Genomic DNA, 14,457 nt, shown 5'->3' with positions numbered 1-14,457 from the left:
CCCAGCGCCCAGCGCCCAGCGCAGGGCTAGTAAACCCTGCAGAGGCGAGACCCTCCGGCTCCGACCCGTGCCTGCGGGTCTGCCCGTTCCCAGCCGGCGCCGTGTGAATGCCGGGCGCGCTAAGCCTGGTGGCGGGCCTCCCGGCCTCGGCTGGCTTCCTCACACGCGCATGCTGGTCAGCACACTCCGGCATCAACGGGGGGGCGGCCGGGGGGGCACACGGCAGATGCCCGGGGCCGTCCGAGCTGCTCCGTCCCGCGTCCTCCTGTCCTCCCGTCGCGGGGAGTCTGCCGGCGCTGCCCCGGACACTCGCGCGCGGCGGGGCCGGGGCACTGAGAGGGTGTGTTCAGCTGTTTCCACTTCTCAGGGTCACTGTCCTCCCGGCCTGGAGTCCAGCCGAGAAGCACTTTTCCGGATGTTTCGCACGTGCTGCGGAGGGAGAGTCTGGTCTCTGTTCCTCCGGGCACAGTTCGCTCGCTGGACACGCGGAAGCACCTGGCACCCGTGGACAAGGCTGGCCGTGGATGGCTCCTGCCTCCTTCAGAGAGCAAGACTCCGCTGCCACGAGCACCGTCCCCCCGTCTTAACCGGGTGGGGAGCACTCGCCCACAGGCAGCTGCGTTTACGTGCACCCATCTTACTCTCCGGGACGACGCTTGAGGTAGAAACGACGCTCCCGCTTGAAGCACGAGGTCGCCAAGGCTTGCCCGAGTTCATGCAGCTGGCCGGCAGCAGGGCTGCGGGACGAAAGCACCGCGGGTCTTGAGGACGCGGAGCTCAGCCAGCACGCAGCCTCGGCCCCTCTGCCGCCCCAGGAGTTGCTCCTCCCTGGAAGATCATTTCTTCCGTGACGGCCCCGTGGGGCCCCTGCCAAGGAGGGCAGCGGTCAGGCGCGCTGACCTAGGACGGCGGCCGCATCCCAGGGCACTGTCCACGGAGGGTCTCCCAACGTGCTGTACGCCAGCCCACACATGCAGAGGACGGGATGTGCTGGGCAGGCGCCGAGGCTCGCAGTGGCCGCAAGTTTGGCTGGAAGAGCTGAAATCTCCCCCAAACAGGACAAGGACGCAGCACGAGCACTGACTGCCTGAGTCCCAGGGCTGGCGCCCCGCGGGGCACAGTCCTGTGGCCCCTCCCTGCCCTCTGCTTCTCTCTCCCCCCGCCACCCCCCCTAACCCGGGAGAGCAGACGGTTTAACCGATAGTCTGTAAAAGTTCTGAGGGTTGCCGTGAACCCCAGTTCACCTCCCTTATCTCCAGCTCCACCCTGAAGTGATGCACAACATATCCAAACATGCCCCGTCATACCAAAGAGCTGCCTGCAGCTCCAGTGTTCAGGAACTTCCATTCAAGAAGCTTTTCTTAATGTTGCTTCTGTACCTGGCTTTTCTGTACTGGGAAGAACAGCTCTTTTGCATCAATCAAGAGACACAGCCTCCTCCCCTCACCCGGTAATGCACCGGACACCCACCACGAACGCCACCAGGGCAGGACTGCGTCCCCAGAACCCTGGCCTCTCCCGGTTCACCCTGAGGTGCAGACAGCGCGACCACAGGCTGTCCCAGGTGCGGGGCCGTCTGGCGGTGTCTCCTTGTGGCTTGGTTTTCGGATCCAGGTTTAGGACTTGAAGTATCACACCCCTCCTCCCCTCCCCTTCACCCCTGGCAGGGGCTTTTTGTGACAGTAAGGTTAGGAACATGGCCCTCCCGCACAGCAGACGTGACCCTGGGTGCCAGTGCACCTGACTCTCCAGGGCCCTGGCCCCGCAGGACGAGGCACCCGTCATCCATCTGTCTCAGTGACAGGACCGTGGAGGGGGCACCGGCAAGATGAGACGCAGGCCTCTACTCCAACGCGCGAACACCTTTGCTAAGGGGACAAGCTCAGGACTGACAACCGTCGGCCAACAAGGAACAGCGCCTTAACGAGGACCGAGGTGTGCACTGCGACTGTCTATGCGGCGGGGCCATCGAGGGGGGAGCAAGCCTCTGAGGGTGGCACAGCCTGCGAAAAGGCAGAGGGTTCCAGGACAGATGCCTGTGGGGTGGGCGCCCTGCCTGCATGGGGGACGTGTGTGTGAACAGGGCGGCTCTGAGCTGGGTGGGCCCCGCGAGGCAGGACCCGCTGCAGGGGACGGGTGAGGAGGGGCCCACGGAAAAGGAAGTCCCCGTGGAGGTTCCATGGGAGGCGGTGAGCCTGGAGAGGAGGAACCACGGGGCTCAAAGAACATCCACAAAAGAGGGGCTGGACAGACAGACACCCCTGCAGGATGCTGCCGTGGACGAGGTGGTAAGAAGACGCCCGCGTGCGACCCGCCCCTGCAGAGCTGCCCCGGAGCCTCCACGCCGCAGAGGCTGACCCACGCGTGTCCGGCCGGCCAGCTGTGGGGGCCCTTTCCTGGTGCCTGATGGTGGTGGGTCACAGCTCCGGTACAGCTGGACGTTAAGTGCTGCTGGAGTATCCGGTGACGACACTCTGGGTGAAAGTGCGGGACAGACTTCCCAGAACGACGTGCCCACTGTTCGCACGGCCAGGAAACCCCACTGAAGCCGAAGGGGCGGATGTTCACATCCATTCAAGCACCAGGCACCGATGGCTAAGCACGCGTCTGCACAGAACCCCTCCCTCCACGTGCGTGCGGAAAGCGGCGCAGAACAGCCGTCAGACACGGGTGCTCACGTGAACCTTTGGGGAGCACTCTGGAATTGGCGCTTTTGGCTTTGAGGACAGTGTGATGTGTGTCGCACACACAGGTGAACCTCCGCCCTGGTCCGTCCAGGACAGTGCCCGTCTGCCCTGTCCTGGGGAGCCTCTGCCAGCGCCCCCATTGTCCTCCCGAGAGCTGGACGCTGGTCATGCGGCCACGTTAATCCAGCCCCAGTTCCCTGTAATCAGACTCATGCTTCTTCAGCAAAACAATGGGAAACGGTGAGCGTCCACACTAGATGACATGGATGCGTCCTGGGCCGGGGCAGGCCGGACTTCGCTGCCGCCTGGGACACTAGAAACACGCCAGTGTCTCCAAAGCTTCTGGACTGTGGGAGCCTGGGTCTGGGACCGCGTGGGGTGGACAGTTCACCTGGGGGTGGCGTGCAGGTGTCGGGGGAAGGAAGCCCAGCGCCCCTGGGAGCTCAGGAGCCGGGGGTCAGGGCACGAGGTCACATCCCATCCTGGGAGGCGGTGGGCTCCCGGGTCCCCCTGGCCGGAGCCAGACAGTGACGTCAGGGTGACGGGTCCGGAAGACGCCGGGCAGGAGGGACACGTGGGTTGTGCTTCGGAAGGTTGTCCTGGCGGCTCCGCAGCTGAGAACAACGAGGAAGGGCCGGGGCAGCAGGGGTGACGTGCACCAGGGAGGGAGGGAGGAGTTGGAACCAAAGACTCGGCGCTGGCGGGAGGTGGGGGGCGGCGCGGGTCCCCCCTGCTCCTTCTAATTGGACACCCGGTGGACACACTCGCCTCCTGCCTCAAGTTTTATTTTAACCAACGAACAACGCTGAGGTCTGTGGCTAAAATGCTCCTTTCTTTTCCCACTTTAAGGGGACACTTGCTTGTCGGGGGGCTGGGGGAAGCCTGCATAGGCCAGCATCCCGCGCAGCCTGGGTGACCGTCCACTGCTCCTCCCCGTGGCCAGGCGCCCCCCGCCGCTGCGGGCACCCTGTCTGACCTGTTCTCTCCCCCTGCACTTCGTCCCGGACTCTCTGCTCAGTCACTCCGCTGTCTGGATGAAGGCATCTGTGCGTCGTGTTCGTCTGAAGTCTCGTGCAAACCCTCGGGACCGGATGCTGTCCTGTCCAAAGGCCTCTGAGCCCTAAGGACGTTACTCCGAGGGCGAACCCTCATGCCAGTGTCTCAGGGGTGGCGAGGAAGCCCTCGGCATCCTCACTAGTGCCTTGCTTGTGACTTTCCAAACTTGCTGTCAACTGAACTGGGCGTGGAAACATTCACAGGAGTGGTCTGTGGACAAGAGGGTAGTATTTTAGCAGTTAAGTGAGTCTCAAGTTTCAGCGCCTCTCAAATGTTGTTTACCCCAAATTTCAATATTATTATTGGTTGGGAAGGGAAGGAATTAAAATTACATCTCCACGTGCCACGAGAACCACGTCTCTGGTCACCGTGCTTTTCTGTGACTTGAAGAAAAGCAAAACCCACTTGTAAGGTTTCAAGGTCAAAAGACTGATTTTTCAAAGCATCTATCTTCCCATCCCTGCCCGTCCGTCACATAAAGGTCCTTCCAGGCCTCAAAGGGGAGAAGATGCTTTAAGGACAGACTGGCCAGCCCGCATGAGTCAGAGCTTCGCCGGGTTGGGGGGCCACCGCACGGGCTGACCCCAGAGGCTGCCTCCTGTCCTCCCCACCGCCCACTCTGGAAGGACCAGGCTGGAGCTCAGGACATGCGCCTCCACGGAGAAACCACCCTGGGGACTAGTCACAGTATTTTAACTAGCACTTCAGACATGTTCCCAGGAAAACAGGCTTTGGCCGGGCAGCGCCGGGCCCTAACAGCACTTGAAACATGATTTCTGGGAGGAGCACGTTCCAAGGACCGATGTATCATTGCACCAACTTCACCGAACTGGCTGCGCACCCCCTAGTCACACAGGAAATTAAACTTCCTATGCATTTCCTCCAAGGAAAGGGGTCAGCAACATAAACCCCTTCCACCCACGTCAATGGCTCAGAGAGGAGCTGTCCAGAAGCACCGATGGGGAAGGTCTGGTCCTCACCCCGTCAGGCCTGGAGAGCGTGGCCACGAGCCACTTGTCACGAGGCCAGGACTCGCGTGAACAGAAGGCGGCGTGTCCCAGACCTCTTGGGTGGGAAGGCGGTCACTGTGGTGCCCGGCAGGCCCTCTCCACCAGCACCGCCAGCGAGCCGCCAGGCTGTCCCGAGCAGGACGGGCCTGAGTGGGGACCCGGTGGGGTGGGGACCTGCCACCGGGCGGCCCAGGCCTCACTGCTCAGGATGCAGTCTGGGAACAAAGAGGGTCCTGGGGAGAAGTGCCATCACTTTGGACAAGTGGGATGAACTGGCTCAGATCGTGGGAGAAGCAGGTCTCTCCTCCACCTCTGCGCATTACAAACTCCGTAAACTCCAGGAGGACGTTCTTCTTGTTCAGTCGCGCCATCTCCTCTAAGAATTCCGACGGACACCCTGACAGCAGGTGGGCCTTCAGGGCCCCAGGGGAGAGCCCGTCACCCGGGAAAGCCAGCAACCACCGGGGCTCACGTCCCACTGGGCCGAATCTCACAGCTTTGACTTTTCCTTTAAACGTGAACCAGCAGCACCGCTCTAAGTAAGTGCCAGCCCCACAGGAGGACAGGTGACACAGTGGGCGACGCGCCCCAGCGGGGCCACCACCCCTGCCCGGGGAAGCGCTGGGGGAGAGCAGGATCCGCGGACCTGCGGCAGGCCTGTCGTGGCTCCCAACCTCGCCCCTGCAGGTGGTTGGATGGCTGGTGTCCTCTGAATGTGTCGCCTAACTCTGCTCCTGGCTTTGCAGTTGAGGCCACCGGGCGGGGCAAGCACGGCCTGTGCCACAGAGGAGAGCCGGGGGCCTGCGAGTGACTGGAGGTCGCAGGCAGAAGGCGGCTTCCAGGACAGCCCGACCGCAGGGCAGCGCGTCACACCCCCTTGGGGGTCGGACCCAGGGACCTCCGCAGGACAGCTGCCCCGGTGCCCCAGCAGGGCCGGGCCAGATGCTCGGCCCGAGCTCATGGGAGCCGACGAGGCTCAGCCCTCGGCCTCCTGAGACTCTGAGGCTGCCCTCACGCAGCCTTGAGATGGTGCTTCCGCCAGAGGAAGAGAGGAAGAGAGGCTTCTCAGGGAGTCACGCTGGAACCAGGCTTTCGAGCTGGGACTGAGGGTTTGAAGTTTGGGGGAAAGGAAGACGTCGTGTCTCTCCCTGGAAACCGTCTTTAGCTGTAAACCTGCCCCCTCGACAGCGGGGCCCTCGGGGGGGACGAGTCTGCACCCCGCACAACGGCTTTGGCTCAACTGCCCGACTGTCTCTGGGAAACAGTAAAACTCGCGTGTGTATGTACAACAACACAAGCCCCCACCCGAACGAGCTCGCCTGATGGGAAAGACTTCAGATCGTAAGAGATCGCTTTCATATTGCCTAAATCCCCGAAGTCTGAGCCCAGGCTCAGCTGGGGGCTTCCCGAGAATCACTGCTTGTCAACACGTCCCCGCAGAAGCCAGGCTGTTTACCTCAGCACGTCTGTCAAGTCGGCCGGTCCCAGCGCTCGGCCGACACCCCCGCCCACCGGACGGGGAAGCTCTGTGCGCACACGCGCCTGCGGCCCGAACGACACAGCGGACCCACGCGTCAGCCCGGCGGAGACGATCAGTCAAACTGATGGATCTGCCGCCTGCCGCGGCCGGCTGACTCCCTCTCCCCTTTCCCGTGCACGTCCGTGGGGCTCGCGTGCTCAGTCATTAAACCCAGAATCAGCGGGTCTTGTGTCACAAACCTTCAGCCGATCAGAGAGGTGCTCAGGGCGCTGTCGGGGTGGGGGGGCTTTGTCACAAAGAGTTCAAGACACACGGCTGCAAAGACGCGGCCAGGGAGCCCTCGGCTGCAGCCCACTTGGACCGCATCTCCTCGAAGGCGCTGGGGGAAACCAAGACTGTCTGGGCCCAAGGCCTCGACTCCTACATTGCTACCATCAACTTTCATCGGTGAACGATCTTCTGAGGCTGCCAAGTTCACCGTGCGGGTCCCAAGACTCTCCTCCCCGGGGGTGGAGTATCTCCACGCTCTGCTGGGTAGGGGAGAGCCAGCCCCATTCCCTAAGTGCCCACCGCAGTCACAGGGGGCTTGGCCACCGACTTGTGGAGGGGACGACATCACCAGATGACACACGTGGAAGCTCTAGCCGCTTGGGACGAGCATTTAGGAAATACACCCCACAGAGGACACCGGAGCCCAGTGAGCACACGGGGCCAGCGGGGCACGGGGCGAGCCCCACTGCGGTTTGACTCGCTCGGCGTGGACGCCTGGAGGGGAAGGATGGATGCCCAGAATCACACGCTTCCCCTGGGGAGAACCGGCCTTCGTCTGACTCTCAACGAGGCTGAGGACGGGTGGGGAGAGCCGAGCTGGCTGTGTCACCCGATGGCAGACGGGGTGCCGCTGCCCCGACCGGGGACCCACCCCGTCCCTGCAGAGGCCTGGGCCCCGCACTGCGCGCCTGCTTGGAGGATGCGCCCCAGAAAACTGCACTTTCACCAGCTTCCCGGATCCCAGGCTGGGAGCCACGGGCGAGGGGCCGCCCTTAACAGCACGCCTGCATCCTGCTCATCGCCTGAGGGGACAGTTCACTTTTAACTGGTCTCTGGTCACTTCCCTAAGGGCACGGGTGGTGGGGGTTGTACACCCAGAACAGCACTGGCTTTTACATCCAAAGTGAAACCCGTCGCTGGCGAGTGAAGGGGGAACCCGTTTTGCTGCTGTTGGCAGGGAACCTGCCCCCCCACAGCCTGCAATTTGGGGTACGCCTCACAATTTCCACAGCTCAGTCCACCTCGCTTATCTCTGTGCTGCCAGTCCGTCTTCACCCGAGACCGCTGGGGCCCCCTGGTTTCCCCCTTAAGTGCCTTGGGAAGGCTGGGAAAGCCATCTTTGCAGCCAGCCTGAGTGAGCCAGCCACACGGGATGACGACATGGGACAGGAATGTGCCAGCGCCAGGCGGCCTCAAGACAGTCACCCCAGTGCCCCACAAACCTGCTCCAACCCCTCGCCCCAGGGTCGGCCGGCACCTGACACGTGTCCTCTGTGTGACCTTCCACGACCCCCTGAGTCCCTCCGACACCTGGAGGGACAGACGCCCCCGAGACAGAAGGGAGAGGCTGGGGCTTCAGGGCGGGCCCAGGGGTGCTGACTGACGCAGGCACGTTAATCCAGAGGCAGGCCTGGGGAGTTTCCGCTGATAACAATCACACCGATTTACACCAATTTGGCGTCTTTGATCGTGTGCTCTCAGCGCGCTTCACAAACAGGCATTTACCCTCCCAGCACTTTTGTGCGGTTGAGCACAACACCCTTTGTGCGGTGAGTCGGGCTGAAGGGGAAGATAATGGAACACCCGGCTTTCAGGTGGGGCTCTATCTTCACTCCCGATTGCCCGGCCACCAGTATGCCCGTGCCTCCTCGAGATGAACGGACCAGCGCAGCAGCGGTGGTCTCCGTGAGCAGCCACGGCTGCGCCTCTGGTCCTCAGTGCGCGTCCGGCACCAGGTGCCCAGACAGAAGGCGCAGGAGGGCTGCCGCCTCGCCTGGACTCAGGCCGAGAAGCAGGCGCACAGGTCACGTCTGTGCCCGTGACACACAGACCTGGGCGTGAAGTCCAGGTGTCTGGAAAAATTATAAAGACCGAGCAAGGAGGACAGAAGAGAGACTGAATTGCTTTAAAAAAAAAAAAAGAGCCACATCATGAAAAATGCAGAAAGAATGCAGAAAGGGAAAGGAGAGTGTTTCCAGTGTGAAACGGGTGTTTGGTTTGGATTTCGGAGGAGGCTGGGAGCAGAACCACCTGGTGTTATCAGCTAGGGGAGGGGAGGAGGGGGTTCTGAGTTGGACACGTGGACAAGGCGCCACAACGGACACAGACAGGCAGCGGTCCCCGCCACAGAGCGCTGAAAGCGGTGGCCACGGCACCGTGTTCACCCCAAACTGATCACGCTGTGAGCAGGGGACGACGAGGGCCCAGCCACGCTGAGAGGCTGCTGGGAGGGGAGAGACGCGGCCAGGCAGGTGGCCGCTGGGGACAGACATCAGGCTTCCGTCTGTATTTAGTCACACAGACCCGATGACCGCAGGGAAGGGCTGGCCCTCTGCAAACACATTCAAGAGGAGCGGGCCGAGGGCCACTCCCTCAGCACCGCGGTCCAGGGCGGGTGAGCCGACCGGACTTGCCGACGGGCTGCGGAGGTGTTGGGTGCCTCTCACTCCCTCTGGGATAGGGGGTGGCCCGCCGGGTTGTTTGCCACGTCCCCTCCCTGGGCAGCCAGGGGAGGGGGCCGCGCCCTGGGACCGGCCATCCCCGCTGGGGGCAGGTGGGAGGTGATTCACACCCAGCCCGAGAATAGGCCCCCATCCCGGATGCACAGCCCACGGGAAAGCGGTTCCTCTGTCCTCTCAGGGCCCGCGCTCGGCGTGAGGACCCACAGGAAAATCACAGCCACTCTGCCCACAGCCTCGCTCTCTCCTTCCTCCTCATCGGACCCACGGGCCCATGGATTCTGACTCCCGCACGTGTCAGCGTGAGCGACCCTGCCAGCAGGAGCTGCCCTCGCCGGCCACTCCCCTCTCCTGGGAACCGGAGCCCCACTGAGACGGGGGCGGGAGGACCGGAACGTGGATTTGGCTTCAAGGTCGGACACACAGACGCAGTGCGAACCTGCCCACGCCCGTCCGGCCATGGGCTCCCAGGTGGGTCTGGGTGATCCTGCCCACAGCAGAGCTGTCTGGAAAGCACGACAGGCTCTGTGATGGGCAAACGTGCGCTCCTCAGGCTGTCCCTGCCTGCGCCACCCAGAGCCACCCGCCGTCACTCCTGCCCCAAGGCCCGGCGGGAACCCCACACACAGTCCGGGGGGCCCGTGCTTGAGGGGCTGGGAGGCCTCCCCTGGGATGACGTGTGCACGGCCCTGGAACCAGTAACTCCCGTGTCCTCAATAAGCCCACTGAGGCCGGTGGGAAAGCGTCCCGCCCAGCGTGACCGTGGCAACAACAGAAGAGCTGTCAGGAGCTCTGAGGAGATTTGGGGAAGTCTGAGGACTGGGAGTAAGACCGTTGAGACTTAGGCCTTTAAAATTCATAACGCAAGCCGGCGGCACATACTCAAATGACCACTGTACTTTCTTTGAAATTTCAGAATTTCAGGAAGGGATACAGACCTTCCAATCTTCCGAAACTAAAACTAAATCAGCAACAAATATTTCTTTTCAACATCTTCTTAACTGGCCTTCGTGAACCTGCCACAGTCCCAGGAGCTGCACAGGGTGTCAGGCGGTCCAGCGCGGCACTTTTCCTCTGCTGACCCGCTCTCCAAAAGCATCAGAAACAACCCGAACTTCAAACCTTCGGGGTCTCCGTAGCAGCACTGCCCACAGAACTGATTTCATTCTCAACAAAATCCCTGCGAAACAGGGAGACGTTTCATTCTAAAGTGGAAGAATATGGTTAAAAAAAAAAAAGCCTGTTTAGACGGACCTACTGGGAATGACAGTTTGAGGACCCGTGTTTATGAGATGAACTCATCTCTCTTACGAAAGAAAGGCCGTCCGGATCCCCACATGGCCCTTTGATCATCAGAACAGCTGCAAAGCGTCTAAGATTCAGTCTCAAGCACAAGACTGGTTTAAGAAACTTGAAGGAACAGGGGAGGGGACAGCGCGGAATGTGACCGGCCAGTGGTCAGAGACCGTGTGTCAAAACACAGGTTGGGGTGTCAAGAAGGGTGGCTTTGTGGCGCTTATGGACAACACAGGGCTGGTTCTGAGACTCATGGCGGCCAGGAAGGAGAAGGCGGGGACGCATGAGGGAAGAGACGGAAGGAAGCAAGCACAGGGTCCCCGCCCACGGTGCACCCCAGGGTGCCTCCCATCCCCTGCGAGGGCTCTGTGTCTCTCGTTTAAGCCACGAGGCCCCCCAGATGCCCCCCGAGGACCCCCACTGCTGTCCCATGCCTGCTGCTCCCTCAGACCAGCCACGTTCCACCACGTTCTCAGCTGCCCAGTGCGTGTTAGCTGTGTTTTGAGTGTAACGAGCACATTATGACACTTAAAACCGCCCTTAACTAGAGTCCGCCACCTCTTCTTGCTCCTCAAAGCGAGTAAGAATGTGCCTGCCACACAGCAGAAAGCACCGTGGCCCAGCGAGGGGCCTGAGTGATTAAACTCAGGATTTTCTGCCAGCAGAATCCCCCGTCGTCCAAGAACCCTCGAGCCTCTAGACGGTACACAGCTTCGTCAACGCCTTGATTTTAGTCCAGTGAAATGCAACGCAGACCTCCGACCTCTAGATCCCCGAGATAATGAATCTGTGCAGTTTTAAGCTGCTAAGTTTGTGATGATTTGTTGTAACAGCAGCAGGGAAGCAAGACAGATTTGAGGCTGTAAAGGTGACATCCGGCCAGCTCTCAGAGCAAGTGCAGAGAGAGGTTTTCGCAGGAGGATTTCCGGGGAGGAGGGGGTGGGGTCGGCAGACAAGGGAGGGAGGCGGTCCGGGGTCTTCTCTTTGGCGGTTGATCTCTGGCCTGTGAGTGATACCTAAATTCTGGGAGCAGCCATGGAACTTGCTGGCTCTCAGGCCTGGAGAGCCTCCGGGGATGTGGAGTGCAGGCAGAGTCAGAGACGGCTGCCCACTCCACGCCCCCTCTCTCACCACCCTCACCGCTTCCACCCCTGGGGCAGGAGATCAAGGCTGGCGGTGCTGAGAGCCAACATCCTTTCTGCAGGAAGCTGCCCAGGTACAGAAGCGAACATTTAAATAAAAGAAAACCTCAGGAGCGAAGAGCTCAGGGAGTCCGCTCAGATGTCTTCTGATACCAGCGATGCCACAGGAGAACCTGACGGTGACGATGACGATAATTAGGATGATGACAGTGACAAAGGCGGCAACACGCAGCGCCAGGCGCCTGTATTTACGGGAGCCCTTTCATCTTGGAGAATTGTCCAGCGCGTCGCATCCGGCCTTCCAGGACACATCAATTTGAAATGAGGTCTCTGCTTACATCTGAAATTCAGCTTTGCCTGGACTGAGATGGCAATCACTGCCAGCTAATGGCAGCTCTTTCGTGTCAGTCCTTTAAGCCTCGAGGAGCCTTGAAGGCAGGGGATAATTACCGAGGGCGAAGGCACTTTAGTCAGCTCTATGGCTTGTGGATACAAATGCTTAGTGTGTGAATTCGTAACCAACTTCTTCACAACCTGTTCCTGAGACTTAACTCCTGCATCCACCCAGCTCCTGCCTCCCACACCCGCCTCCCCCAGTGCTCCTCCCAGGGCCTCACTTCTCCTCCTGCATGTCTGGCCCTAAACCTCACCTCCCTCCACCACCTCCCAGCGCCAGCTCGATGCCCCCGCTGCAAGTGAGTCCTCTTCCCGGGCCTCTGGGGGGGCTTCGGCATCTAGGCCGCCACCACCCTTCACTGCTAACCCTCACGTCCTGCCCGTCCACCACGGCACCATCCGACCTGGTCCCCAACCCCTGGTCCCCCTCCCTGCAACGTCCTGGCATCTCTCTGTGTGTTTCTCGCCTCCACTGCCCCGGTTCAGTGAGCTCCCCTGGTCCCGCCCTGGACTGGCCCACAGCTCCGCGCTGCCCCCTCACCTGGGGACAGTCACTGTCGGACAGGGGCCTCCCCTCGCCCGCCCGCGTCCATCCCACGGTGCTACGAGGGCTCACATCCACAGCAGGGACTCAATAGACACTCCTTTTGCAGTAAATCTCTAAGACCACAATCACATGAGGATACTCTGTTTTATAAACACTGACATCTTCTGAGAAGCTGAAGGGAAATGAGAATTGTATTTTATATGCTCACGAGGAATGCCTACTTAAAGGATTGCTGTAATGAATGCCAAAAACTGGAGAAACCTTCAGGACCTGCGGTATTCTCACAACAGGTGTCACAAAGCCGCGCGCGCCTCCCCCACCAGGGACGCCTTCTGCAGCGTCACAAAAGGCAAGGCTGGAGTTTGCTCTTAAGTACAGTCTGTTCTAAACGGCGGTGAATGGAACCAGGGATTTACCGCCAGGCCCAGCACACGAGGTGTAACCGCGTAGGACAGAGCCGAGCTCGGAGTCAGCAAGGCCATCAGCTGCGGACACTACCTCGGAGGTTTCTGACAACGGCCGCCAAGCACGCGGCAGCTGTGCTGGCAGGTGCGACAGTGAGCGAGGAAACCGGGGTGTGGGTGCGAGGCCGGGGTGGCTCGAGGGCGAGGCTCAGGCCGGCAGGAGCCCCGGGCAGACACCAGGCGCAACGTCAGAAGACGCGGCGAGGCGGCTCTCGCAGGCGAGCTGTGCGCCGGGAGAGAAATCAGACTTGCTGTGGAAGGGCTGGCCTTGCTGGGAGCGTAAAGCAGAGCAGAGCAGGAAACAGAAAGAGGGACAGTGTTACCTGTGAAAGCTCCGGGAACAAAGAGTCCTGAACTACAGTTACTTCAGAAGTTAGATACGGCTGTTCGAGCAGGGAGACCACTGCAGAGCTGCGTGAAAAGCAGGCAGAGCAGCCAATCGGGGCTTCTCAGATTCTGGGATGGAGAGCTCACGGGCCGGGCCGGGCCGGGCCGGGCAGGGGATGAGGCTGAAGCGGGGAGCCCCGCCTCCCGCAGGGCTCGGTCTGCGAGGCACCTGGGCCCCGCCTGGCAGGTGGACCCCAGCTCTTCCCCAGGGAAGTGGCTGCAGCGGCCCAGAGGGACTTCCAAGATTCTGGAGCTTATTTCCCAGATGCCAAGAGGTCACGGCTATGATTACACACGAGGGCAGTCAGGACCTGGACGGCTTTCTGGGAAGAAAGGCACAGATTTTACAGGAACTCCCTACTGGTGCCAGGAATGCAAGCGTCTGCAGTAAGGATGCTAGAGAGTTTCCAGGATGCGCAAAAAAACATTTCAAATAAGGGAAGGCACATAGCTATGCACAATCACAGAGACCTTCGAACCTGTAATGACATCATCCTAATCTGGATCTAATCGTAACAGCTTCAAGGAACACCAGGAGGAACTTGGGGGCACTCCAGTGGGGACACAATTATTATCTCATCAGGGACAAGACATTCTTGAGGGAAGGACACAGGCTTTGGGAGGAATGTTATCGCCCTGGGGGCTTCGCAGGGGTCCTGCGAAGTATGGGGTCCGCCCCCTGGAATAGCTGAGGATCCGCTGAAGAGACTGGAACTTCAAGCTCTGCTGGTTAAGTCCAAGGAAGGGAAAGGGCAGGCGAGGCCAGCGCGATTGAGGGAGGATAGAAAGATCACTGCGAGGAGCCAGGAGAGAGGCCGAGAATACATGAACAGCGACTTAGAGACACAGACTATCTGTAAAGCACAAGCAGTGAGAAGTTCAGAGAAGAACTAGAGCAGAGGAAGCACGGGGGGCAGCACCGGCGGCAGGACTCCACACCCCCGCGGTCTGGCGGCCCTGCAGGCAGAGGGTGCGGGGATGTGCCAGTTCAAGCCCACGGAGCCAGCCGCCCAGCCTCCCCCCGGACCGGCCCAGGGACCAGAAAGGGAGCGACTCGCCCTGCACTGGCTCCCACCCGTGGGAACCTGGAGGGAGCAAAGCGGAGAGGGGGTGGTGAGAGCAGAGGGGTCAGGAGGCGGGGCGGGGGGCGGCAGGAAGGGAGGGTCCGAGTTCCTGCTTGGCGGGTGGGAGGCATGAGGAGGCGGGAGGGAGGAGAGGAGAGTCTCCGACCCGTGCGTGGAGGTGGCGAGGCGGCGCTGACTG

The 14,457-nt window shown here is 61.0% G+C and overlaps 1 protein-coding gene across 5 annotated transcripts in view; it reads right to left on the bottom strand.

Moving 5' to 3' along the window:
• The window catches only part of GMDS (GDP-mannose 4,6-dehydratase), a 449,816-nt gene that overhangs the window by 40,607 nt on the left and 394,752 nt on the right, over nt 1-14,457 (bottom strand). The window contains exon 10 of one of the 5 annotated variants that reach the window (XM_072945790.1): nt 3,457-3,953. The exons of the other annotated variants lie outside the window; for them this stretch is intronic. Coding sequence (XP_072801891.1) covers nt 3,882-3,953 — 72 coding nt within the window. The 3' untranslated portion in view covers nt 3,457-3,881. Of the gene's footprint in view, nt 1-3,456; nt 3,954-14,457 lie in introns of those variants that run through there. 5 annotated transcript variants of the gene reach the window in all.

Source organism: Vicugna pacos, chromosome 20 (genome assembly GCF_048564905.1).
Source record: "Vicugna pacos chromosome 20, VicPac4, whole genome shotgun sequence".
NCBI lineage: Eukaryota > Metazoa > Chordata > Mammalia > Artiodactyla > Camelidae > Vicugna > Vicugna pacos.
This window is presented reverse-complemented; position numbering and strand designations above follow the sequence as displayed.